Genomic DNA, 22,917 nt, shown 5'->3' on the forward strand with positions numbered 1-22,917 from the left:
TCCCCATGAACACATTCCGCCCCATTGTCGGCAGGATTGGGAGTAGCTTGACCGGAGGAACTACACACCTACAGACACCAATGTTGCGAAGATACGCCCTCGGCTTCTCGGGCGCTGCCAGACCCCACGGAACCATGGCTTCCACCAACCCCGTTGAGGACGCTATTCGGTCCAAGGTACGATATCCTGCCCTTGAGACAGCCTTCTCGTCCGTGAGCCAACGTTGCTAACCGAACCACTCCAGGTGACCGCCGCCTTCTCCCCCACCACCCTCGAAATCTACAACGACTCCCACCTCCATAGCCACCACAAGGCCATGGCTGGTAGCACCTCCAAGGAAACACACTTCAGGTACGGCAAATCAGACTCTGCTATTCCTCAGTACGAGACCTCTTTTGACTAACAGTCATCACGCAGACTTGTTATTACCTCCGAGTCTTTCAAGTCCAAAATGCAGTCCGCCCGCCACCGCATGGTCTACGCCCTCCTGCGCGAGGAGATGGCCCGCGAGGGTGGCATCCACGCCCTTCAGCTCAAGACCCTCACCCCCGAAGAGGAAGAGAGACAAAAGGCCAAGAAGGCCGCCGAGGCCCAAGCTTCCGAGGACTCGACCTGAGCAAATTACAGATACCATAAAAACCATATACCCACAACACAACATCACCCTGAGGGCGACCTTGGGGGGGGGGTGTAATGACACGAGAGATACGACCTTTGAGACATGACGGAATATTGGGAAATCACAGCGCAACAACTATGGAGGAACACTGGAGAGAGAGGGTGTTTTTTTTCTTCTTGTGAACACCACCTATACGGAGTCGGCTCATGGAATTTTGCTGCGACACGGAAACCCAAATAACCTACCCCCACCTTCAAGCCACCTACCCACCACCCTCAACTCATTTGCAACTAGGATACGACGGGAAGCATCTTGGGGTTTGGCGAAATGTGTTTTTTCATAGGGAACATAGAACTTTCAAGACTCTCCAGAGAGCCGGGCACGAAAAAGCACAACTAGATCCAGTCTAGACAGATCAGATTGATTGCAAGAGCAATTTAGAACCTTGGCCTTGTTATTTTGGAGAGTAGCATCAGCTTTGCCACTTGTGGCCTCATCGCACCTGTGGTGTAATACAATTGATACCTTCTACCAATTCGCTACAAAAGGGGTATTATACTCAAATCAAGTCTTGCTCTTTCCGCCCAATGTGTGTCGTTATGCTTCATCTCCATTTCCATGTTGCAGGCCAATAGACAGTGCTGACCGATACGAAATGAACCTCGACCGTCAGCTACTACAGAACCGCATCATTCGACCCCTTTTACTCAACACAAGATCAACTTTTGATGCCCATATCCTCGCCCATTCTCAAACAACGGCTCAAGTGAAGACTGTAAATGAACGACGTTGGCCTCTGGCTCAAGACCTCAAGACCTGGGAGGCATCGTGCTAGACGGGGGCTTATACCGTCCTTCCTTCGACATCCTCTCCATCTTGGCCAAAGCGGCTTGTCTCCTTTCCTTCTCCGTCATGGCCGTCTTTTGCTTGCGTTTCTTCACGCGGCTCTCCTGGAAAAAGGAACCCAACGCGGTTCCTGGCGTACCGCTTTGCACAGGGCTCGCGGCCGGGCTCGTCGTCACTGGTACTGAGGCCTTGATCGGCATCGACGCGGGAGGCGGTCGGCCGTCGGAGAAAGAGGCCGGCAGGCTACGACGTACCGCTGGGTGCTGGGTAGTCCGCTTGGGCGGACCGGCTGTCTTGCGCGGCGGGGTCTCTGCGATGATGGCGTCCTTGGTGGGCTTCGAGAATAAAGGGACCCTCTGCTCAGATAGTAGGGGGTTGGGAACTGCCTTCTGCGGCAACGGCGTGGTGGTGATGGCGGTGGCGGTGGTGCCGTTATCGCTGCTTTCTGTCTTGATAGTTTCCTCCAAAGGGTTTGCGGTACGGGGGCGCGGGGTACTGGATATGAATGTGACGTCCTCGTCGTTCTGCAGAGCGTTTGTGTGTCGTTGAATGGCCGGGGCAGATGCCGGAGGGTTCCGAGGGCTTGATGCCGCGTTGTTTGTCACTCGCTGTTTGGCCTTCTCCCCATTGGCAGGGGGGATGTCAGATGCAGGAGGCAAGGCATTGTGAGTATGAGGTTCATTAGCAGACTGCTCGCCAACACAGCCACTGCCGTTCGTTTTCGATGCAATCGGCTGTTCCGTGAGTGAAGCACGCACGGGGGAGAAAGCAGGCTTGCTAGGCGTGCCGTCCGATGTGCGTGTCTCGATATGAGGCCTCGGGGTGGGGTTGCTCTGCTGCGCAACTGGCGTATTGGGACCCATGCTCAGGTTCAAGGCCGCTGATTGCTCAGAGAGACGCCTCTGTGCGACTTCTGGAAACGGGGTTCCGCTCTCCAACACAGACTCCCTTGCCGACTTGAATTCGCTGTGGTAGATCTTGAAAACCAGATACAGATTCTCGCGTGTCACGACACCGCCCTGATATGCTGGCCGGTCCACGTACTCGACGTACCACTGATATGCCGAGAGCGGCTCCTCGTCATCGTCCAAGGTTTGGATGTAAGGGACGAACCCGTCCACGAAGGCGCGGATGAAGTCGTCGTAGAGCCATTTGGGAAGCAGTCGTTTCCGACGCAGGTCTTTGATCGTGAAACAAGCCTTCACAAAGTCACCTACGCTGCCCGAGAAGGATGGGTATACGTGGCGGAAAGCTTCCAGCGGATCCTGTGCAAAAGGGGGCCTCTTGACCGAGTCCTGTGCTGAATGATGGACATCGAAGGTTTGGTATCGACTATCTTGAAGCACTTGTGGAATAGCAGTCGGCTGCATACCTTGCATGGCACTGGGTGATGGTGGAGGTGAAGAATTGATGGGTGTCACTTGAGACACTGTCCGGTGACGGCTTGCAGGCCTCGATGAGCTTCCGACAGGTGCTGCTCTTGCTTCACCCGAGGCTGGACCTCGGGTCTTCGCCGCTTTCGACTTCTCTGCCCCGAAGAAATAGAGTGATGCCTCGGCGACTTCTTCGGAGAAGATCAGTTTTCCGTCTGCAACATTCAAAGCCGCTTTATAAAGCGGGCCATCAGGCTTCGACCACAGCCTTGCGAGTTGTATACCGTCCTTTAATGCCTGATGGGTGATGGCGACCAGAACACCAAGGCTGTGAGCTGTCAGAGTTGGCTGGAGATGCTGGAAAGCGGTCGGAATCCAATCAAGACCATTCCGTTTCCACCTTTCGTCGAGATATGATATTGCTTTCTGCCGCTGGACCTCTTCCATCGAGGATTTCAGGCCATCGCCCTCAGACAATCCTCCACGTGTGGCCAATGAAACATTGTTTTTTGCCTTACCCCCACTCTCCAGAGTTGGTTGGACGTGTGCTCTGGAGGTGGTAATATCTGGACGAGATGTTTCACCTGCCTTGTGACCAACGCTGGCAGTTCCAGAAAGACTGGGGGCATCTTTGACGACCTTGGGTGTTCCCAGTTTCGGTTGCTCGTCGGTAACAAGAGCCGCTGACGCAAGTGCAGAGCTTGAGGCTGTGTGTAGAGCCCCTTGATGAGTCTGAGGAAGTGGTGCCACAGATTTTGGATCAACTCTTGCCGAAGGGCGCTCTTCTTCAACTTCTTGGGAGCTCAATTCGACTGCCTTCATCCTTCTTTTCTTGTGAACTGGTTCTTCCATCTTGTCGGAGCTCTTAATGTCTTTGTAAGTGGACGGAACCATGCTTCCTTGACCGCAGGGAGGGCTGGTCAGAGCCTGAGATGCAGTAGTCAAACGCGCGGCTCTTCCGTTGATAGGGGGTGTCGCTTCGCAAAGAGCCCCTGGGATGGCGGTTTCCAGCTCGTCTTCCACACCGGCGCTGCTGGACGGAAACACTTCAGCTGGGCGGCGACGTTTGGCGCCTGTAGGAGGTGAGAACTGTCGCTTGGTGGCTGGGATCATCGGTGGTGAAGACCGAATTTGAGGGCTGCTTCGCGTTCGCGGTGGTGGGGACTGGGAGATAATTCGTTCTACACCAGACTGGGCCTGGGTCATGATGACTTGTGACCTGATAGAAAACGCTGGAGAGGGGGTTTCTTGTAGCTCTCTTCCACGGGGTGGTCGTGGGGGAGATTCCGGCCAGGAGCTGACGGGCACCTCTGGCTCAGAGTCTGATTCATCATCTTGCTGATGGATGGGCGTATTCTCAGAGACCGAGACGGATGCAGTTGGTGCACTGGAAACAGCCGCGTTTGGCCTCTGGGCAGGTGGCGGTAGTGTCCGAGAGGTATGAAAATACTTAATTTGTTCAAGGACCTTTGGCGGGACTCTGGCGGCATTCTGTTGTGGGTTATTCTTGAGAGCTGAGATCCACGGTTGTCTTCCACTGTCTGAAAAGATTGCTTGTTGATCCTTGGGAATCTTCACGAGTTTCCGAGGCACTTGAGCTCCATTGCGAAGACCAAAGGGTGCAGACGTGATGGACTGTTCCGAGCTACTCGATGAACTAGTCATGGTGGTGGTGAGGATCGCAGCCTTGAGCTGGGATGGTGAATTTCCGCATTCGCAACTGGGTTGCTAGCTGGTGTAACAAGAAGTATTCGGTGTTAAAACGAGGTGTTTGTTGTGATGGCGACTGACAAGGTGGCAGACAATGCCTTCAAGGGAAGATTGAAAATCTTGGAATGAATGGTGATGAATCAATAAGACTTTTGCCGACGGTTGTAATCAATGGCAGGAACAGGGCTGCTGTGAATGGTGAACACCAGAAGATGTCAATTGATTAACGCGCCAAAGATACCTAGGTACTTTGGAGAAAACGCGTTTTTCGGCGTGTCCCTGGCTCCCTGTTGAATTCCCATGCTGGGTGTCCAAGGTAAAGTGGCAGCAACTGCGGGGTTCCTGGGTGGTGCTGGAAAAGACAGGATAGTGGTCCGAGCTTCGTAACCCGAAGTCCCCAAGTCCCCAAATACCCAGGACCCAGGCGTTTTGAGTGTGGGTGGGCCAGCTAAGGTGTCTATCTTCCTTTTGGTGGTGGGTTAAGGTACCTATACGTAGTAGGCATTGCTGATGCCGGGGGAAGGGAACGGGTACTGGGTACATCCACATTTGCCGCAATAGAGAAAGTAAGATCAAGTACAGGTACCTTGAGCCTGGTAGGTAGGTGCTCCGTACCGCCTTTTGCCTTGCCCAGCTTGCATTCCTGCAACGGGCTCTCATATGGACTGCTCAAAGGGCGTCTCAAAGTCAGCCATTCCCGAGGTATCGTAGACAACACTAACGCCTACGTTTCTGCAAAACGTTGGAGTAGGTACCTGCTGCGTTGTGCAGTACCTACGGCAGCCCCCCCAGGATTTGCCAACTGCGCAGTGCCAGCTCAACCCAACCCCAACTTCGTTGCGTCGCTGCGTCATCCCACCCACGTTTGACGATTGTGCCGACTTGGTCATCGCAGGGCCACGCGGGCCTAGACCTTGAAGGGATAGCGCTGCCTGGCTCGCAGTAGTCTACGGATAGTCCGCCCTCTAAAACCCATCAGCGCCGTCTCCAAGACTGCCTGTTTCTGCAGCACTGCAGACAACCTTACGCGGGGACCTACGACGACATCCCACACCCAATCTTTCTTCGCCCGAACATACACATACACCCAGAGCCTGACCTTCGCCACGTCGATTCTCCTCGTCACCTGTGCTCTTCTCAGACACTGTATCTTGCCCGCGTTCTTTCCGAGACTACAACGATATACACCACGCTCTACTCCCCAAGTAGACATCGACAAACAAACCCCTACCGACGGTAGCGAACCCCTCGCTTCTACGAACCACGAGTACATAAGCTAGACTTGGTCCGATTAGGTCGAGATTGACTACGGGGAGAAGCTTTCGATTTCTCAAGACACCCCGCGAATAAACTACATCCAGCGATCGTCCATCATGTCAACCTGACATGAAAAGATGCTAGCGCTACACACGTTATAGACAACCACGAGCTCAGTCCTCCACTCGTCGCATTCGTGCCCGCGCAAGATGGCGAGCAACAACACATCGAAGCCAAACTCTCCGGCAGTTCTATCTACGCCTCCAGGCTTCAGGAGCCGCCATGATTCTATAAACTCCATATCCACCGCTTCGCAGGCCGATAAGGACCAGCTAGCCCATACTCTGAACAGAATCCATACATCGGCGAGCCAGTCTGACTCTTTGACGACATTCAACGACTTTGCTCCTCCTCCCTCATCTCTTCCGGCAACAGAAACAAAGGTTCTGGCAGGAGAGCTGGTTCAAAATGGCCTCAGTGGACTCTACAGTCGGCTTAAAGAGGCGGTAGGCGCTGGCGGGGCGAGACAGCAAGACGTCGACGATGGCGACAGCTTCGATGCTGCATCGAAACGCAGCACCAGCACCACGGCTACAACCCCGAAAATACCCATCGCTTCCCTCACCCGCGTTGAAACCGCCGCTACGAGCTCTTCATTCAACTCGGGAACAACGCACGACGGTCCCATGACAGGTACTTCCTCGTCAGGAATGAACACTGTCATGTCTGACAGCCAGTCAAACCCCCCTCAGTCATCGAAAGCGACATCCATTTCCGCGATGACGGCGTCCAAATCGAGCGCTGCCAGCCGGCAAAGCTTGCCCAGCGTGGCCAAAGCCTCAGCAGTCACGGCCATAAATCCTGAGGTCGCACCAGCTACAGCAACAAGAAGCGTAGCTCGCATGGAGGATGGCCCAGTTCGAACGTCCGGGAGGCGGAGTATCAGCAAACACCCTGATCCGCGGCTGTTTGGAATCGGGCATGATCACAAATTCGATGTCCTAGAGCCTAAACCCAGCGCAATCCTCCCCGAGCGAACCCATGGAATTATTCCCCGGCCCAGACGCGAAGACACAGCTGTCGACGGTCCTTCGGATAAGCCCCTGAGCCCAATCAAGACCAGCGCACCACAGCTCCCTAAGTTGCAGACCGCGGATCCCCGGTCTCCTACATTATCGACGTCGTCGATGATGCTAGTTCCGAAACGACCAGCAGTCATTGATCGCATCAGTCGCTCTCGGTCACCTGGCTATGCCCCCTCAAGATCTTCATCGATGGAACATGTCACCGCAGAACCCAGCCCCATCAGTACGACTGCCCACGACTCTGTATACCATGACTCCTTCGCCCACGCTGCTCAGCCCATACATGGAAGAACGGGGGCTTTGCGCATTCCTGGCACAACGACCAACGAAGGTGCCCCTGAACAAGTCAATGCCAGGCTTGATAGGATGCGGCGTCAGGTTCTGAGCAAAGAATTTTGGATGGCCGATGAAACTTGCAAAGAATGTTTCATATGCGGCCAGCCGTTCTCAGCTTTTAGAAGAAAGCACCATTGTCGAACCTGCGGGTGCATCTTTGATTCAAAATGCACTTCCATCATCCCAGCCTCAAAATTTGGAATGACAGGGACCCTCAGAGTTTGCAAAACTTGCCTAAAAGTCATCAACCAGCGACTGTATGAAGGGAGCGGCTCTGACGACTCTGGGGACGAGTCATTCTTGCCAGCTCTTTTTCGTCAAACCAAGGCAACTCCCAAGGCGACGCAAGCAGAGGCTGAGGTTGAAGAACCGAGTTTCGCTGATCGAATGGAGGACCTGGGTGACGCGAGATCTGTCCAGACACCTATGATGGCAATTCCTGCGACCAGAAGGATCAATGACTCTAACCGAAATTCTGCTATTCTAGAAATAGATGCACCGCAGCTCAGCCGCCCGAGCTCCTCACGTTCTCTGAGGTCTTTAACATCCGCGAATCGGCCGCAATCGTCAGGTCACAGACGACACCATTCGAAGCATCACAACAACTTCATGTCAAGGTTTAAGCCAATGCCAGACGATAGAGCCCCGTTCCGCAAGGGAATCACTGAAGAGATGGCCAAGAAGCCGAAATATCCGGCTTTCCACGACGACAATATCATCGACCCGGAACTGGCTGCCTACATGTCAGACGAGTCCAGCGGTGACGAACAGATGAGCATATTTGCCACCATGTCAAACGCTGATCTGCAACCATCAAGCTACGACCATGAGAAGTCAAGCTTCGGACCGTTTTTGAGCACGGGAAGGAGACACCGACTTGGACGAGGGGAGAAGAGTGTTAGCGGGTTGAGCTTCACAAGTCGCGGAATAGATGATAATGCCGGCTCGGGAAGTCTTATCGGTCATGGCCGCCCTGCGAGAAGACGCAATCTCAGTAATGTGAGCCATCAGATGAGGTCCCCGCGCCCCAAATCTGGCATCTTCAAGGGTCCGTCCGCGTCCAACGAGAACGTCTTCACTATTGAGAATCCTGCTATCGAAGCCACGAAATTGACTAGAAGCGATTCGATGCAAGCGGACAAGCAGCCACAGGTGGAGCTCAACCCATCTAGTATGTTGCATGTCAAGAGACTCCTGCATCAGTTGCTCGAAGACTCCGGCATACCCAATGTGCCAGCATGGGAAAAGGCTCTAGTTCCCATCTTGCTACAGTGCACCGACGACGTTACACCCGACATTAGAGTGGGAGATGACATGGACATACGACATTACGTCAAGCTAAAGAAAATACCAGGCGGAAAACCCGGGGACACTAGCTACGTCTCAGGTGTCATATTCACAAAGAACCTTGCTCTCAAGAGCATGCCACGCCGCATCCTCAATCCCCGTATCGTCATCGTCTCTTTCCCGATAGAGTACCAGCGGCACCAGCAACACTTTATGAGTCTTCAACCTGTCATCGAGCAGGAGAAGGAGTTCTTACGAATTGTCGTCAATCGCATCATCAACTTGCGCCCACAATTACTTCTCTGTGAAAAATCTGTGTCTGGTGTTGCATTGCAGTACCTCTCCGAGGCAGGCATAGCTGTCGCCTACAATGTCAAGCCATCGGTCATCGAAGCCGTGTCGAGATGCGCGGAAACAGACATCATCTCCTCTCTCGACATGCTGGCCTTGCAAGTCCAGGTCGGAAGATCTGGCGGCTTCGAAGTCAAGACATACGTCAACAAGAACTATCCCGGAAAGAAAAAGACTTACATCTTCCTTTCCGGGTGCTCTGAGAAGCTTGGCTGTACGATCGCTCTCCGCGGCGACTCAACTGAGGTTTTGTCAAGGATGAAGAAGATCACAGAGTTCATGGTCTATGTCGTGTACAACTTGAAGCTGGAGACGTGCTTGATGAGAGACGAGTACATTCAGCTGCCTGCAGAGCCTGAGGAATCGTCCTCTCTGTCATCTTCTCTCCGCCAAAATCCCGAGGATGGTCCTAGATCTCTCAGCGCGTCAACTGAACTCGCAGAAACGGGACCGCAAATATTGAAGACCTCGCCCACGGATTCTGAACTCCCTACACAAACCAGTGATGGCACGTCTTTGGTCACTGCAGAGGGTACAGTATCGTCAGATCAGACTGAAGAGCATGTTGCAGAAGAACGCCCTCCACTCGTATCTCTTCATGCCTCTCACGTTCCGCCTACGTCTCCTGAGTCCCAAGTACCAGAAGATGTGCCGATGCCAACATACTACAGCGATATGGTTGCGAGATACGAGACCAAGATCCTCTCAGCTTCTCCGTTCGTCAAGTTTGCTCAGCCTTACTTGCTCATGAAGGCGCGAGAGCAAGAACGGAGATTGGTTTACTTGAAACGGCTGAGGGATCAAGATGTTGTTGAGGAACAGATTGACGCCGAGAAGTCAAAGTCACAAAAGTTCCAGCTCATTAAGCCTGAAATGGTCCACGCTATCGGGCAGAAGGCGCCTCGCCAAGTTATGGAAATTTTGCACGCCGTGCATGATGCCGAATATGACAAGGCGCTTTACAACTACCAGGTCCAGACCCGGCAATGGGAAAACTACATCCAGGGCAATCTCGACCTTTTCGATCCCTATTCTCACCAGAATATTGTCGTTCTGTACTCAGTCATCTGTACAGAGACCAAAATTCCGTGCTCAGAGCCCGGGCTGATTGCAATTGCGTTTTACGATGAGCATGTCGACGAGAGCGGAAGCATGGATCCGGATTGCACTCTCGGTCAGTACATTGAAGACCTATGCATCAGTAAGGACTCGATATGCACAGCCAATGGCTGTGACCGGAAGATGACGGCGCATCATCGCACCTACGTCCATGATGAGTCACGAGTCACTATTTTCGTTGAGCCGGCGGCCAAAAGACGCAACTTGGATGGTATCACTATGTGGAGCTACTGCAAAACATGCAAGAAGGATTCTCCTGAGATGGGAATGTCTGACAGCACATGGAAATATTCTTTTGGCAAGTACCTTGAGCTTCTCTTTTGGAGCAGGGGCCTGCGGCTTCACGAATTCTCTGGGTGCCCGCACGACCATCACCGCGACCATATCCGGTACTTCCATTACCGTGACACCTGGGTAAGGATCCATTACGATCCCATCGATCTTCTCGAAATTGTCGTCCCCCGAGCTCGGATTACGTGGAAGGTCGAAAATGACCTCAAGCTCAAGAATGAGATCTTCAACAAGATTGAGGAACGATGGGTCCGCTTCATCAACTCTGTCAAGTTCAGGATCAAAAGCATCCGCATCGACAGCGTTCTGCCTGAAAAAGCCGATGCGTGTAAGACCGAAGTCGACCGACTTGCCAAAAAAGCCCAGGATGACCAAGTCGCATTGACCCGCAGACTTCAGGAAACTTACGTCAATTCCAAGTATTACGAAGTCATTCCGTTCAATGCCATTGTCAGAGAGATGCTGGAAAAGGCTGGCGATTGGGATGCTTCTTTCACTAAATTCGAGACCGATTTTCTGCCGGACAAAGATTTGCGCCAGTTGACGATGCTTCAGCTCAAGAAGATCTTCTCGGACAACGAATCGAGAGAGTCTCTTCCCTCCACCGACGGTAACTCCACCGTGGACTCCGGGGAACCTCCATCTCAAACTTTCTCAGATGATGCTGATGAGAAGTCTTCGACTCAACCAACCGACCCAACTGAACCTAGCGAGGAAGGTGCCTCGGAGACGACCAAGAACGAAGGCGATCCAGAGAATGAGCCTGAAGAGCTCAAAGAAAAGGAGCCAATTCCAGAACCGGAGCCATCCCAAGAGCAAGAATCTGGACCCGGTTTGAAGGACAAGCCTGCTACCGGAGACGAGAATCCTGAGTCCTCAGAGACGAGCAAAATTAGTACACCGGCTGAATCCGTACTGGAAAGAGTCGAGCCTCTGGATCTGGCTACTCCAAGCTCGCCAAAAGGGAAGAATCCTTTCTCTTTTGCTGCCATTGATGAAGCTGGAGAGACCTCGAGTGATTCGGGTGCTATCGAGCCAACTTCACCAACTACCAGACCTCCACTCACTACGACCTCCACAGGGATTTCTCTTTCAGAAAAAGTCGAGCAGCTTCGACGTGAGCAACAGGTCATGGGTAACGAAACGCCCTTGGCCAACGAGCCCGCTGAGGCACCGAAAGCAAATCCGGAGCGTACTTTGGCTCGCAGGGCTCCGATGATTAGAACTCTATCTCAGCCCGCCCAAACGTTACCAAGATCGCAGTCAAGCTTTGCCAAGTCAATCTTGCCAAAGGATGGCGCAGGGCCCAGCGAAAATTCCAGCGAGGCATCCTTCAAAGTGGAAAAGAAACCGTTTGATCGGCTGGCGTTGGGGATGAAGAGCCATAGAAAGGCCGGCCCCTCCTCAATCCCTCGGCTAATCACGAAGAAGAAGGATACGCACGTGTCGTCTCAGGTATCTAGGATTGCCAAGCACTTTGAACAACTGAGTCGCGAATTCGAGAAGGAAAGGCAAAGGGAAGATCGCAGAAAGCGCCTAGCGAAACATCAACCTCGTGCCGGTCTGCCACGCTCAGCAACTAAGGCCATTGTGGAGGTCTATCACAACATTGACAATGCCGTTCAGGAGGCCGGGCCGTCAAACACTGAACAAAACAATGAGATCAAGATTCTCGAGCCAAAGACTGCACCCGTAACCCCAGCACCTCCAGGTGTTGTGCATACGGAACCCGACACAATGCCGCCTACGGGAGAGTCACAGCCTGTAACAGAAGCTCCGGCCGCATCTGAAGAGCACCACGTTGGCGGAGAGACTGACGACACTGCGACGGTTACTGCCAGCCACGGTGGATCGGACGACGAAGGGCAAAGCGACAACGAAGAATCCATACTAGGCGACTTGCTGCCCGATGTGAAGGAGCTTGCAGACTCACTTGAGCCCAGCACCGAGATTCCGTTGGAACTACCCAAGCATCAAAAGACTAGCTTGATGAAGATGCTTACAAACTTCTGGGCCGAGCGATCTGCGAGTGGCTGGCCTCAGTTGGATTACCCGGTCAATGCCAGCGATCATATTTTCCTCGACTCGGACGTGATTGTACGAGAGGACGAGCCTTCCTCCGTTATTGCCTTTGCGCTAAGCTCTGATGACTATCGCACGAAGCTGGCTGATATCCGCCGTCAAGAGCGGATGGCCATACAAAAGGACTATGAGACATCAAATCTCGAGGGCAAGTCTTCTGGTATGTCTGACACTGGTGGTGAGTTCATGATGGAAGAGGGCGACCTAGAGAAGAGTCTGCTCAGAGCCACGGGTACCCATCTCAAGTATCAATTCAAGGAAGGTTCTGCGACAATGCTCTGCAAGATCTTCTATGCCGAGCAATTCGATGCGCTTCGCCGGAAGTGCGGTGTTGCAGATCGCATTGTCGAGTCTCTTTCCCGCTGCCTGAAGTGGGACTCGAAGGGCGGGAAAACGAAGTCGGTCTTTCTCAAGACTCTGGATGATCGACTGGTACTCAAGGTAAGACGGTGCTCCATTCGCTGTGTTCCCGTGCTCCAGATCATGAGTTAACGTACATGCAGGGCTTGTCGCCGATTGAGACGTCGGCTTTCCTTCGATTCGCTCCAGCCTACTTCGGCATCATGGCAGAGGCTCTGTTCCATGATTTGCCTTCTGTCATTGCCAAGATGCTAGGTTTCTTCCAACTGATTATCAAAAATCCAGTCACTGGCGTTGAGATCAAGCTAGACCTTCTTTTGATGGAGAATCTCTTCTACGATCGTGGCCCGACCCGTCTTTTCGACTTGAAGGGATCAATGCGCAATCGCAAAATCCAGTCCACAGGCGAGCAGAACGAGGTGCTTCTTGACGAGAACATGGTTGAATTTATCTACGAATCTCCTTTGTTCGCGCGCGAGCATTCCAAGAAGCTTCTGAGAGCATCCGTAAGTTCCCGAATAAGGCATTAGAAGCCGCATACTAACACAAGGGCAGGTCTGGAACGACACCCTGTTCCTCGCAAGGCAGAACGTGATGGACTACTCATTGATGATCGCCGTGGACGAAGCTAAGAAGGAGTTGGTTGTTGGTATCATTGACTGTATCCGGACGTACACATGGGACAAGAAACTCGAGAGTTGGATCAAAGATCGAGGATTTGCTGGCGGTGGCAGAAATCGCCCGACAGTGACCAGTCCCAAGGAATACAAGTCTCGTTTCCGGGAGGCGATGGCCAGGTATGTTCTTGACAGATATCTTCGACAGGCTTCTCCCGGTCATCGGCTAATACGCTATGCAGGTATATACTCCAAGCACCAAATTGCTGGCATCAGTTCGGCGTGCCTCAACTCAACAACACCATGAGGCCACGGTTCGAATCAGATGCAAAGGCCGATTGAACCTCCGGCCAACCATGAACATTACCTGCCAATGGTTACTCGACTGTAATTAAATGAACTTTTGTAGCACCGAGAGAGAGAGAGAGAAGAGAGCATTGCATTGCCGGCGTTTTCCTTCAACAAGGATGAATGGATTGATGATTATGGAGGTATTCTAGTCTGAGGGAGTGGACGGAAGTATTAGAGTCCGCAAAAAGAAATGACCTAAAGTAGCATTATGGCGTCGATGAATCACGGCCTTCCCAATACAAATACCCTCTAATGGCACATAAACGAATGATGAAGCCCCCCACGATAATTGAGCAGGCGTGGTGAGAGATCTATCAGGCAGTAAGGCCATGAGCATTGCCTCATGTTATCCACGGGTTCAAGTATACCTGTGGAAACGAGCAACTCGGTCCACCAGAAAGCCAATTTAGCGCAACATGCTGCCGTTACCACCCCATCAAGCCCGTGCCTTGCCACCTGGAGGTCACTGAGCCCCAGCACTGGCTTGAGAGAATCTACAGTGGAGGGTAAGGTATCCATCATCGACCCTGTGTGCACACTGCCTTGCGCACCTCACCTGAGTTCACTACCTCGTTTGATCAACAACTCAGTCCTCACTTATCTTTCCTCTTGTCACACAAGACCACAGCTCTAATGTCAATAGACCTCAACTGGGAGACGCTCACGACGGGCCCCGACGGAGAGGCTCTCGCCCTCCGCATCCGCGACTTCATTCACACCAAATTCCAGGCTGTGCCGTTGCCGCGCTTCATCAAGTCCGTCAAAGTACACGACTTTGAGTTCGGGACCATCGCCCCCGAACTAGAACTTAAGGACATCACCGACCCGCTACCAGAATTCTACGAGGAAAACTCCGACATTGAGGATGACGAGGAAGAGGAGCAGGCCATCCTCGAGGAGCAGGCACAGCAGCAGCAGCATGGGCCCAGGAGTCAGCTGAGCGCCGGTGAGAGGAGGAGGCAGAGGGAGGAGGCGTCGATGCCGCCGAGGCTGAGCACGCACGCGCTCCGTGGCCAGTCTGGGGACTTCCCCAGCCCGTTTCTGGGTGTATCGACGCCGGGGATTCTCGGCGGGACGTCGAACCTGCATTATTTCCAGTCGCACCTGGGCACCGGCTGGTCGGGCACGCAGACGCCCCTCGCCGCGGTGGCGGGCGCGCACATGGGCAACAGGCTGGACACCTCGGCCGTGCTTTCGCCTGTCGGCTCGCCGCCACCGAACGGATTTTCCTCGCCGAGCCACAGCCGGAACCCCTCGCAGAGTTCCATCTCCGTAAGCGACTTCAACCCGGCGCTGGCGCAGCTGAGAGAAAAGTCGAGCGTGTCGACGCTGGCGCCCACGTCGGCGGGTGCGTCGAGGCCGCCGACGCGGGACACACACCTCGCGGGGTCGGCGATCCAGGAGGAGGACGAGGAGGTGCTGCCGGAAGACGAAGACGACGGCAACAACAACGCGCCGCGGTTCCGGGAGCCGAGGCCCGAGGACCTGCAGGCCGTGTTCCGCATACGGTACGCCGGCGACGTGAGGCTGCGCCTGACGGCGGAGATTTTGCTCGACTACCCGATGCCGAGCTTCGTAGGGATCCCCGTGCAGCTCAGCGTCACGGGCCTCACGTTTGACGGCGTCGGCGTGATGGCGCATATCCGGAAGAGGGTGCAATTTTGCTTCCTGAGCCCCGAGGACGCGGTCACGGCCGTGGGCGCGGACGACGCGGGCCCCAGCGAGCCGGGCAAGAGGTTCGGCGGCTTGCTGCAGGAGATCCAGGTCGAGAGCGAGATTGGCCTCCGGGACGGGGGCAAGCAAAGCTTGAAGAATGTGGGCAAGGTCGAGAGGTTCGTGCTGGAGCAGGTGAGGCGGATATTCGAGAATGAGTTTGTGTATCCCAGCTTCTGGACATTCTTGGTTTAGGAAGATGAATGGGTTTGGATGGGGCGGGGTGGTTGATCGACCTGGCGTTCTTCACGAGGTATGACATGCATTCTTCATAGGCACAAGGGAAAAAAGTAAAACGGCTGGTTTAAAATCAAGAGCTGGTGGGATTCGCTCTGCATTGGTATCTATCAACAAGGAAGAACAGGATATTCCTCTCAACATACACTTCTCCTCTTTCGAAACCTTCCACCTCTTTGTTTACGTGAGAGTACTCTTGAACCCCTGGTAAGCCTGCTGAATGTCCATCTCGAGCTCGCGAGCCTGCTGCTCGCTCAGCTCATCCGTGGCCTTCATCTGATTCAGCGTGATGAGCCACTGCACAATCTTGCCCCTGCTGTCAAAGTCGCGGTCGGTGACCTTGTTGACGGACTGGATGACGTCGGAGAGCAAGGGGTGCAGCTGATCCTTGGAGAGCAGGCCCAGCTTGACGGCGTCGAGGAAGGTGATGAACTCCTGCGTCGCTTCCAGAATGAGCGTGCCGCTCGTATTACCGGCGGCCGTGGGAGCCGGAGCAGCGCTTGATGAGGCTGTCACGGTTGTCGAGGGCATGCCGACGCGGATGCGCTCTGTTGCGCGAGGGACTTCGAGCTGTTGTAGGAAGTGGGCGACATGGTCAGCAACGTGTGCGATACTGGCTGGTATAGAGAAGTGGTAGACGAACATCCCATTCTGCCTTGAATTCCTCCAAGCCCACAAAGGCTTTTGCCACGGTCTCGTCTGCTAAAATGGACTTGTACTGCTTCAGGGAGCGCTCGCAGATCTCGGTGTAATCGGCCTCAAGGATCGCATCTTTCAGGAAAGCCTTCTCGAGCTCGTCCAGGGTGACAATAATGCTAAAGATCTCGGCGAGCGAGTCTTGCAGGTCGCGCTCGGCGCGTGTGTCGGCTAGCTTCACCTCCTGTTGTGACGCATCGTCATGTTAGCTGGATGTATGCCTGCGGGGGCGGGGCAGTTATTGGAGGGGATGACGGTGACGGTGATTGGGCTTAATTAACTTGCCTCATCGAGATTGATGGTTGCCGATAGTGTGGTATTGGGAATATAGCTATGCGGTGTCGGCGCATAGGGTTGCCGGGGGATCATCTTCGCAGCTGTGCTTGGATCGTGGTCGGCTTCATGGTCGTCAGACAGCTTTTGAGCTGTCGTTGGAGCTCTCAGGTAGCAAGTGGTGGTGCAGACAGGTGTGTCGCAGAGCCACAGTCAAGGACGTAAGACACGGGTGTGCAGGTTCCCAGGCCCAAGGTAGAACGTGGGGCAACCTTTGAGGAACCAGTACCAAAGGTGGCTTAGCGCTGTTTTCTGATAAGATAAGCGTTCAGAAAAAATTTGGACGGACGCCATGCAGTTACTGCCATTGAGAAAGTCTCGAGGTTCCCGCGTCCACTTCCCAGAGTCCCTGCAGCCAAAACTTCACTCTTACCCCCCTCCAAACCACAGGACCGAATAACCCCGGCTCCATACTCCATCATGGGTTCCCAGAAGAAGAACCTCAAGGCGACCAAGAAGTTTGAAAAGAACAAGCTTAAGGGTGTCTTGGACAAGAGGAAGGAGACGGCGAAGATCAAGCAGCGCCACCAGGTCAAGGCCAAGAAGGCGACCAAGAAGACCAAGGATTCCGAATTCTTCAAGAATGACGAGGCCGCTGCCAAGGCAAAGGCCAATGGCCACAAGAAGGACACCAAGGTCAGCGCCATGAGTGTCGACGACTTCTTCCAGGGCGGCTTCGAGGAAATCATCGATAAGAAGGACAAGAATGCGACAAAGAAGCTCGGCAAGAGGAAGCGCGATGGGCCCGCCAAGCAGTCAGAGAAAGAGGACTCTGAGGAGGAGGGCAGCGGCTCGGAATTCTCCGTCGAGGAGGAGCCCATTGGAAGCGACAGCGAAGACGGCGAGGGCGATGAGGACGACGAGAACCTTGGCATGACCAAGGAAGCCATGGACAAGCTCGCCCAGAACGACCCCGAATTCTACAAGTTCCTTAAGGAAAACGACCCGGAGGCCCTCGACTTTGACGAGAACGCAGACCTTGCTGAAGTAGACGAGCTCAGCGCAGGCAGCGATCAGTCCGACGATGACGAGGAGGAACAACCGAAGAAGAAGCGCAAGAAGGCTTCCAAAAAGGCCGAGATCGAGGAGGTCGTCGCTGCGGACAATGAGCTGACGCGCGAGATGGTGGGCAAGTGGAAGAAGCTTCTCGCTGAGAAGCAGAGCTTGCGTGCTGCCCGTCAGGTTGTCCTGGCTTTCCGCTGCGCCGCCCATCTCAACGAGGACGACGCCGACGACTCGACCCCCCAGAGATACACCATCTCCAGCCCCGAGGTCTTCCACGACATCTTGATCGTTGCCTTGAAGCAAATACCCGAGATCATCTCGCACCACTTGCCCATCAAGGAGTCTGCGTCTGGCAAGATCTACGTGCCTACCGATTCGAAAAAGTTCCACACCCTGTCCATCATGATCAAGACCTTCACTGCGTCCATCATTCACCTTCTCGGCACACTGTCCGACGATGCTACTCTCAAGCTCACCATTGGCTCATTAGAGCCCCTCGTCCCCTACCTCATGTCCTTCCGCAAGCTTCTCAAGGCTCTCATCAAGACTGTTGTCAACTACTGGGCCAGACCCGCCAGTTCAGAAACGACAAAGATCACTTCCTTCCTGGTCCTGCGGAAACTCGTCGTTATCGGCGACAAGGGCCTTCGCGAGACTGTTCTCAAGACGGTGTACCAGGGACTCGTCTCCGGTTGCAGGACAACAAACGCCAACACCATCCAGGGCATCAACCTGTTGAAGAACTCCGCTGCTGAGCTTTGGGGCATTGACCAAAACGTCGGTTACACCACGGCCTTCACCTTTATCCGCCAACTCGCCATTCACCTCAGAAATAGCATCGTCAAGAAGGAGAAGGACGCCCATAAGATCATCTACAACTGGCAATACACCCACTCGCTCGACTTCTGGTCATGCGTGCTTGCCGAGCACTGCAGCCCCCTGAAGGAGGCGGAGACTGGCAAGGAGGGACAGCTCAAGCTCCTGATCTATCCCCTTGTGCAAGTGACTCTGGGAGCGATGCGCCTTATCCCCTCGCCGACTTTCTTCCCCCTGCGGTTCCACCTCATCCGCTCCATCCTTCGTCTTTCCCGCGCTACCAACACCTACATTCCTCTCGCTTCAGCTCTGATTGAGGTTCTCGAGTCTGCCGACATGAGAAGGTTCCCCAAGGCCTCGTCCATCAAGCCCCTCGACTTCCACGTTGCCTACAAGGCACCCAAGTCATACCTCCGCACGCGTGTTTACCAGGACGGTGTCGCCGAGCAGGTCGTTGAGCTCTTAAGCGAATACTTCACCATCTGGTGCAAGAACATTGCCTTCCCCGAGTTCACCCTTCCCGTTCTCATTCAGCTGAAGCGCTGGCTCAAGGGCGCGCGCAAGATTAAGACGGGCAACAAGAACAACAAGGTCATTTCGCAGATTGTGCTGCTGGTGCAGAAGCTCGAGACCAACGCCAAGTTCATCGAGGAGAAGCGTGCGAAGGTGGAGTTCGCGCCTAAGGATCGCGCGCAGGTGGATGCCTTCCTTCGCGACTTTGAGTGGGAGAAGACGCCCCTCGGCGCATACGTTGTCGTGCAGCGCAAGATTAGAGAGCAGAAGGCCAAAGCGCTCGAGGACGCGAGGAAAGAGGACGAGAAGAAGCGTAAGCAGGAGGAGAAGGATGCGGTTGCGGAGAACGCCGCAGACGACGACTCTGAGGAGGAATACGCCGACGAGTTGATGGACGACGAGGCCGAGGATGACGATGAGATCGAGGAGGATGAGGAGGAGGAGGATGAAGATGACGATATGGAAGACGACGAGTAGGTTGCGGATTTTGAGGAAGATCTGAGACGCAAAAGTGTTTTTAGGGCGTAATCCAAATACGCTGGTGTTAGGTTATATCATGGAGGCATTTGCGAATAATCCGGAGGCTTGTAGCCCTCAAATCTAGCGTCCTCGTTGCACCACTCCGCGTCTCCTATATTGAATACTGCTATCTACTGTTACAATCATGTCTCATATACTTGGCCATCGCTGGTCTAGACTGAAAGAGAATCGGCCTGCTTGCAAGCCGTTTGCAGATGAAATATACCCTGGAAACATTTACACATGGATGATGCAAGGATGGAGACTGGAAATTAGCACGGACCGGACACTGAGACCGCCTTTTGCTGGGGAAGGATTTGGGGGCTTACATCAACACCTAAACTCCGGTAAGATGTGCAACTGTAGGGAATCTCTGTGCGGCGGCACAGGCAGCTGAGAGTCCCTGTTGATCTTTCCGATAGACGTCTGCCTAACTTCAGATCAACCCGACACCTAATGCACATTCTCCTCACCTCAGGTGACTCGACTACATCTCTTCTCACGTGTCCTTGGTTTGACATCTTGCCCGCCTCTTACCTCGACTTGTTATTCCTCAAGATTGTTGTTTGATACCGAAGCACACCTCTCTTATCCGGTCACCTTCCCATCAATAAGTCTCATTGGATGCGGTGAGCCCATCGCAATCATGGCTCCCCTGGCCGCAGACCCCCGCCAGCTCGTGGTGGTCCTTAACCCGGCTCGCCGCAAAGCGTTCTATACTCTCCTCTTCGATATCACGGGCTACATGCGCTCGCAGCTCGAGCTCAAAGACGGCGGCGACCAAGCAGCAGATTCCAGCGGCAATCCGGCATCGCCGTCACTCCAGGACAGGAACGCCCCGCTCTTCGTCCCGGACCGCGGCGACGGACGCAGCAGCAAGCCCAGCCACCCGGACCGCGGCGGTTCCGGCGTGCACAGCGCTCAGCTGCGGGCCCTGAGGAGGGCGGCGCTCAAGCACTTTGACGGGTGGCGGAAGGAGGTCCTCGAGAAGGTCAAGGAAATTGTCTCGGTTAAGGACGATGACAAGATCCTCGAGGCCAGGAAGAAGCGCTTAGATGAGCAGGAGAAGCTGAACGCAGAGTCTCCCGGCGTCGGAGAGGATTTGATCAACTTTGGAGATGCTTCCCAGACTGCTTCTTCTCCTCCGGCGGCGAACGAGGTCGACGAGGAGGTGGCCGCACTGCAGGAGCATTACCATCCCATTCCGAGCCGGTTCACCACGATCCCGGCGAATGATAGGAAAGAGGTGCTAAGCTGCCTCTTGGTTCTCATCTTGTCTACCGGTTGCTACTCAGCACACTCCAGAGTCTTGGCCCTTTATCTCACGTCCGCCTTCGGTCTGCCTCTCTCGGCCCTCATCGCCGAGGAGACGGAAATCGCAAAGTCTCTGGTTGAATCTGCGACCTCTTCCGAAGGTCAAAAGGCCACCATGTCCGCCGAGGCCGAGGCCGCGAAGCGACGACAAGAGAACCAAAAGAGCCGTTTCTGGAAAGTCGGCCTGGCCTCCGTGGCAGGCGCCGCCGTCATTGGCATCACGGGTGGTCTCGCGGCCCCTGTGGTCGCCGGCGCCATCGGCGGCATCATGGGCAGCGTCGGCCTGGGAGGCGTCGCGAGCTTCCTCGGCATCTTTTGGATGAACGGCGCGCTGGTCGGGACCCTTTTTGGCGCGTTCGGAGCCAAGATGACGGGCGAGATGATGGATACCTACGCCAAGGAGGTGGAAGACTTCCGCTTCCTCCCGCTCAAGGACGAATGGGGCCAGGACTATAAACGCGCTGACCCGGACGGCAAGCAGGGTGCCCGCCTCCGCGTGACGATTGGCATCAACGGCTGGCTGAATGACGAGGGCGACGTGACGAAGCCGTGGCGCAGCTTGGGTGATGAGTCCGAAGTCTTTGCCTTGCGCTACGAGATGAAGTCACTTCTCGCCCTCGGTGCTGAGCTCGAGGGTCTCGTCTCGTCGTACGCGTGGAACTATGTAAAGATTGAGATCCTCAAGCGCACTGTCCTTGCTTCGCTCTGGGCTGCTCTGTGGCCCGCCTACCTCATCAGCGCCGCTTCAAAGATTGACAACCCCTTCAACCTGGCCCGCAACCGTTCAGACAAGGCCGGTCGCGTTCTCGCTGATGCTCTCATCGCCAAGGTCCAGGGAGAAAGGCCCGTGACTCTGGTCGGATATTCGCTCGGCGCTCGCGTCATCTACTCTTGTCTGCGATCACTCGCTGAACGTCAGGCTTTCGGGCTAGTCGACACCGTGGTGCTCATCGGTGCCCCCGTGCCGTCCAACCGGGAGCACTGGCAGGTCCTGCGGTCCGTGGTGTCTGGCCGCATCGTCAACGTGTACTCGGAAACGGACTACATTCTCGGGTTCTTATACCGTACCACCTCTCTCCAGCTAGGCATCGCAGGTCTCCAGGAAGTCAAGGACATTGAAAGAGTCGAAAACCTGAACCTCAGCGCAGAAGTCAGCGGGCACCTCCGCTACCCGAGCTTAATCGCCAAGATCCTGACACGATGCGGATTCCCGAATGTCAAGGGCGGCGAGGGCGTTATAGAAAAGGACGAAGACCTAGATATCAAGATTACGGATGAGGAGGCGGGTTCGCAGATGGGCGAGCTTATCCAGCTCGAGGCGCAACCTGATCCGGAGTCGGAGCCGCAGCCGATCAGATCCAAGCAGACCGCCAGGTTCCCGAACGAGCTGCGTCACCCGTTACATCCTGACCCGCCTGAACAGAAGAAGAAAAAGAACCCGAACCGGAACAAGGTCTCTAGATCTGGTGGTGCAACCGTTTCGGGGTCTTTCGATCCTTTGGGAGGCGGTGGCGGCGACCCCTTGAACCTGAGAAGTCTTGGCCAGGCAAAGCAGGGACCGCGGTCGCCTCACCACGAGGAGCTCCGTAGTCTAGGCTCTCCACCTCCTGAGAAACAAGAGGCGAGAAGCGCTCAGCCTGCTGATCCCCTGAATCTCAGTGCTCTGGGGGCAAAGAACGAAAACCCAGTTCCTACTGCAGTCGAAAATGATCCAAGTCAGCCGGGCAAAGAACCAGAGCTTCCTCCCAGGCCTTCTGCCATCCACTCGTTCCAGAGCGATGGTGCTATAGACTTGCACCGCCGTCCGGAACTGCCAATCAGGCCCAAGACCTTCCCTGTTCCTGTTCAAGAGGAAGAGGATGATGATAGCGATGACGAGAGCTTCAAGGGAATTCAGCTGGTTGACGATGAAGACATGACGAGTTACTCGGAGCCCTTGAGGGCGGACGACTAGACCAGATGCAGAACAGAGATAATGCGCCAAGTTGGCCGTTCAATAGGAATACAGTACTTCTTAAGCAAGGACATTCTAATTCCACGTCAAACCCCTCCAATTTCAATCAATACGGCTAAATTTATACTTATTT

The 22,917-nt window shown here is 54.5% G+C and overlaps 7 protein-coding genes across 7 annotated transcripts; 5 read left to right on the plus strand and 2 right to left on the minus strand.

Moving 5' to 3' along the window:
* Window positions 1-5: 5 nt before the first annotated feature.
* CCOS01_06870 (BolA-like protein) lies at window positions 6-616 on the plus strand (the record flags this gene model as incomplete). The annotated part of the gene is made up of 3 exons (XM_060455038.1): window positions 6-176; window positions 245-351; window positions 418-616. The coding sequence occupies 3 exons, from the start codon at window positions 6-8 to the stop codon at window positions 614-616; spliced, it is 477 nt and encodes a 158-aa protein (XP_060314738.1).
* An 812-nt stretch (window positions 617-1,428) lies between these two features.
* CCOS01_06871 (uncharacterized protein) lies at window positions 1,429-4,503 on the minus strand (the record flags this gene model as incomplete). The annotated part of the gene is made up of 1 exon (XM_060455039.1): window positions 1,429-4,503. One exon carries the CDS (start codon window positions 4,501-4,503, stop codon window positions 1,429-1,431), a length of 3,075 nt encoding a protein of 1,024 aa, XP_060314739.1.
* A 1,511-nt stretch (window positions 4,504-6,014) lies between these two features.
* On the plus strand, window positions 6,015-13,640 carry CCOS01_06872 (phosphatidylinositol-4-phosphate 5-Kinase; the record flags this gene model as incomplete). Its single annotated transcript, XM_060455040.1, has 3 exons — window positions 6,015-12,797; window positions 12,860-13,222; window positions 13,272-13,640. 3 exons carry the CDS (start codon window positions 6,015-6,017, stop codon window positions 13,638-13,640), a joined length of 7,515 nt encoding a protein of 2,504 aa, XP_060314740.1.
* Window positions 13,641-14,317: 677 nt separating this feature from the next.
* On the plus strand, window positions 14,318-15,592 carry CCOS01_06873 (uncharacterized protein; the record flags this gene model as incomplete). Its single annotated transcript, XM_060455041.1, has 1 exon — window positions 14,318-15,592. One exon carries the CDS (start codon window positions 14,318-14,320, stop codon window positions 15,590-15,592), a length of 1,275 nt encoding a protein of 424 aa, XP_060314741.1.
* A 222-nt stretch (window positions 15,593-15,814) lies between these two features.
* Window positions 15,815-16,971, minus strand: CCOS01_06874 (VPS28 protein; the record flags this gene model as incomplete). The annotated part of the gene is made up of 3 exons (XM_060455042.1): window positions 15,815-16,204; window positions 16,278-16,514; window positions 16,966-16,971. The coding sequence occupies 3 exons, from the start codon at window positions 16,969-16,971 to the stop codon at window positions 15,815-15,817; spliced, it is 633 nt and encodes a 210-aa protein (XP_060314742.1).
* A 112-nt stretch (window positions 16,972-17,083) lies between these two features.
* Window positions 17,084-19,474, plus strand: CCOS01_06875 (Noc2p family protein; the record flags this gene model as incomplete). Its single annotated transcript, XM_060455043.1, has 1 exon — window positions 17,084-19,474. The coding sequence occupies one exon, from the start codon at window positions 17,084-17,086 to the stop codon at window positions 19,472-19,474; it is 2,391 nt and encodes a 796-aa protein (XP_060314743.1).
* A 688-nt stretch (window positions 19,475-20,162) lies between these two features.
* CCOS01_06876 (YSIRK family gram-positive signal peptide) lies at window positions 20,163-22,784 on the plus strand (the record flags this gene model as incomplete). The annotated part of the gene is made up of 1 exon (XM_060455044.1): window positions 20,163-22,784. The coding sequence occupies one exon, from the start codon at window positions 20,163-20,165 to the stop codon at window positions 22,782-22,784; it is 2,622 nt and encodes an 873-aa protein (XP_060314744.1).
* Window positions 22,785-22,917: the final 133 nt, after the last annotated feature.

The sequence above is a fragment of the Colletotrichum costaricense genome (assembly GCF_030867565.1).
Source record: "Colletotrichum costaricense strain IMI 309622 chromosome Unknown Scaffold_6.1, whole genome shotgun sequence".
In the NCBI taxonomy this organism is placed as follows: domain Eukaryota; kingdom Fungi; phylum Ascomycota; class Sordariomycetes; order Glomerellales; family Glomerellaceae; genus Colletotrichum; species Colletotrichum costaricense.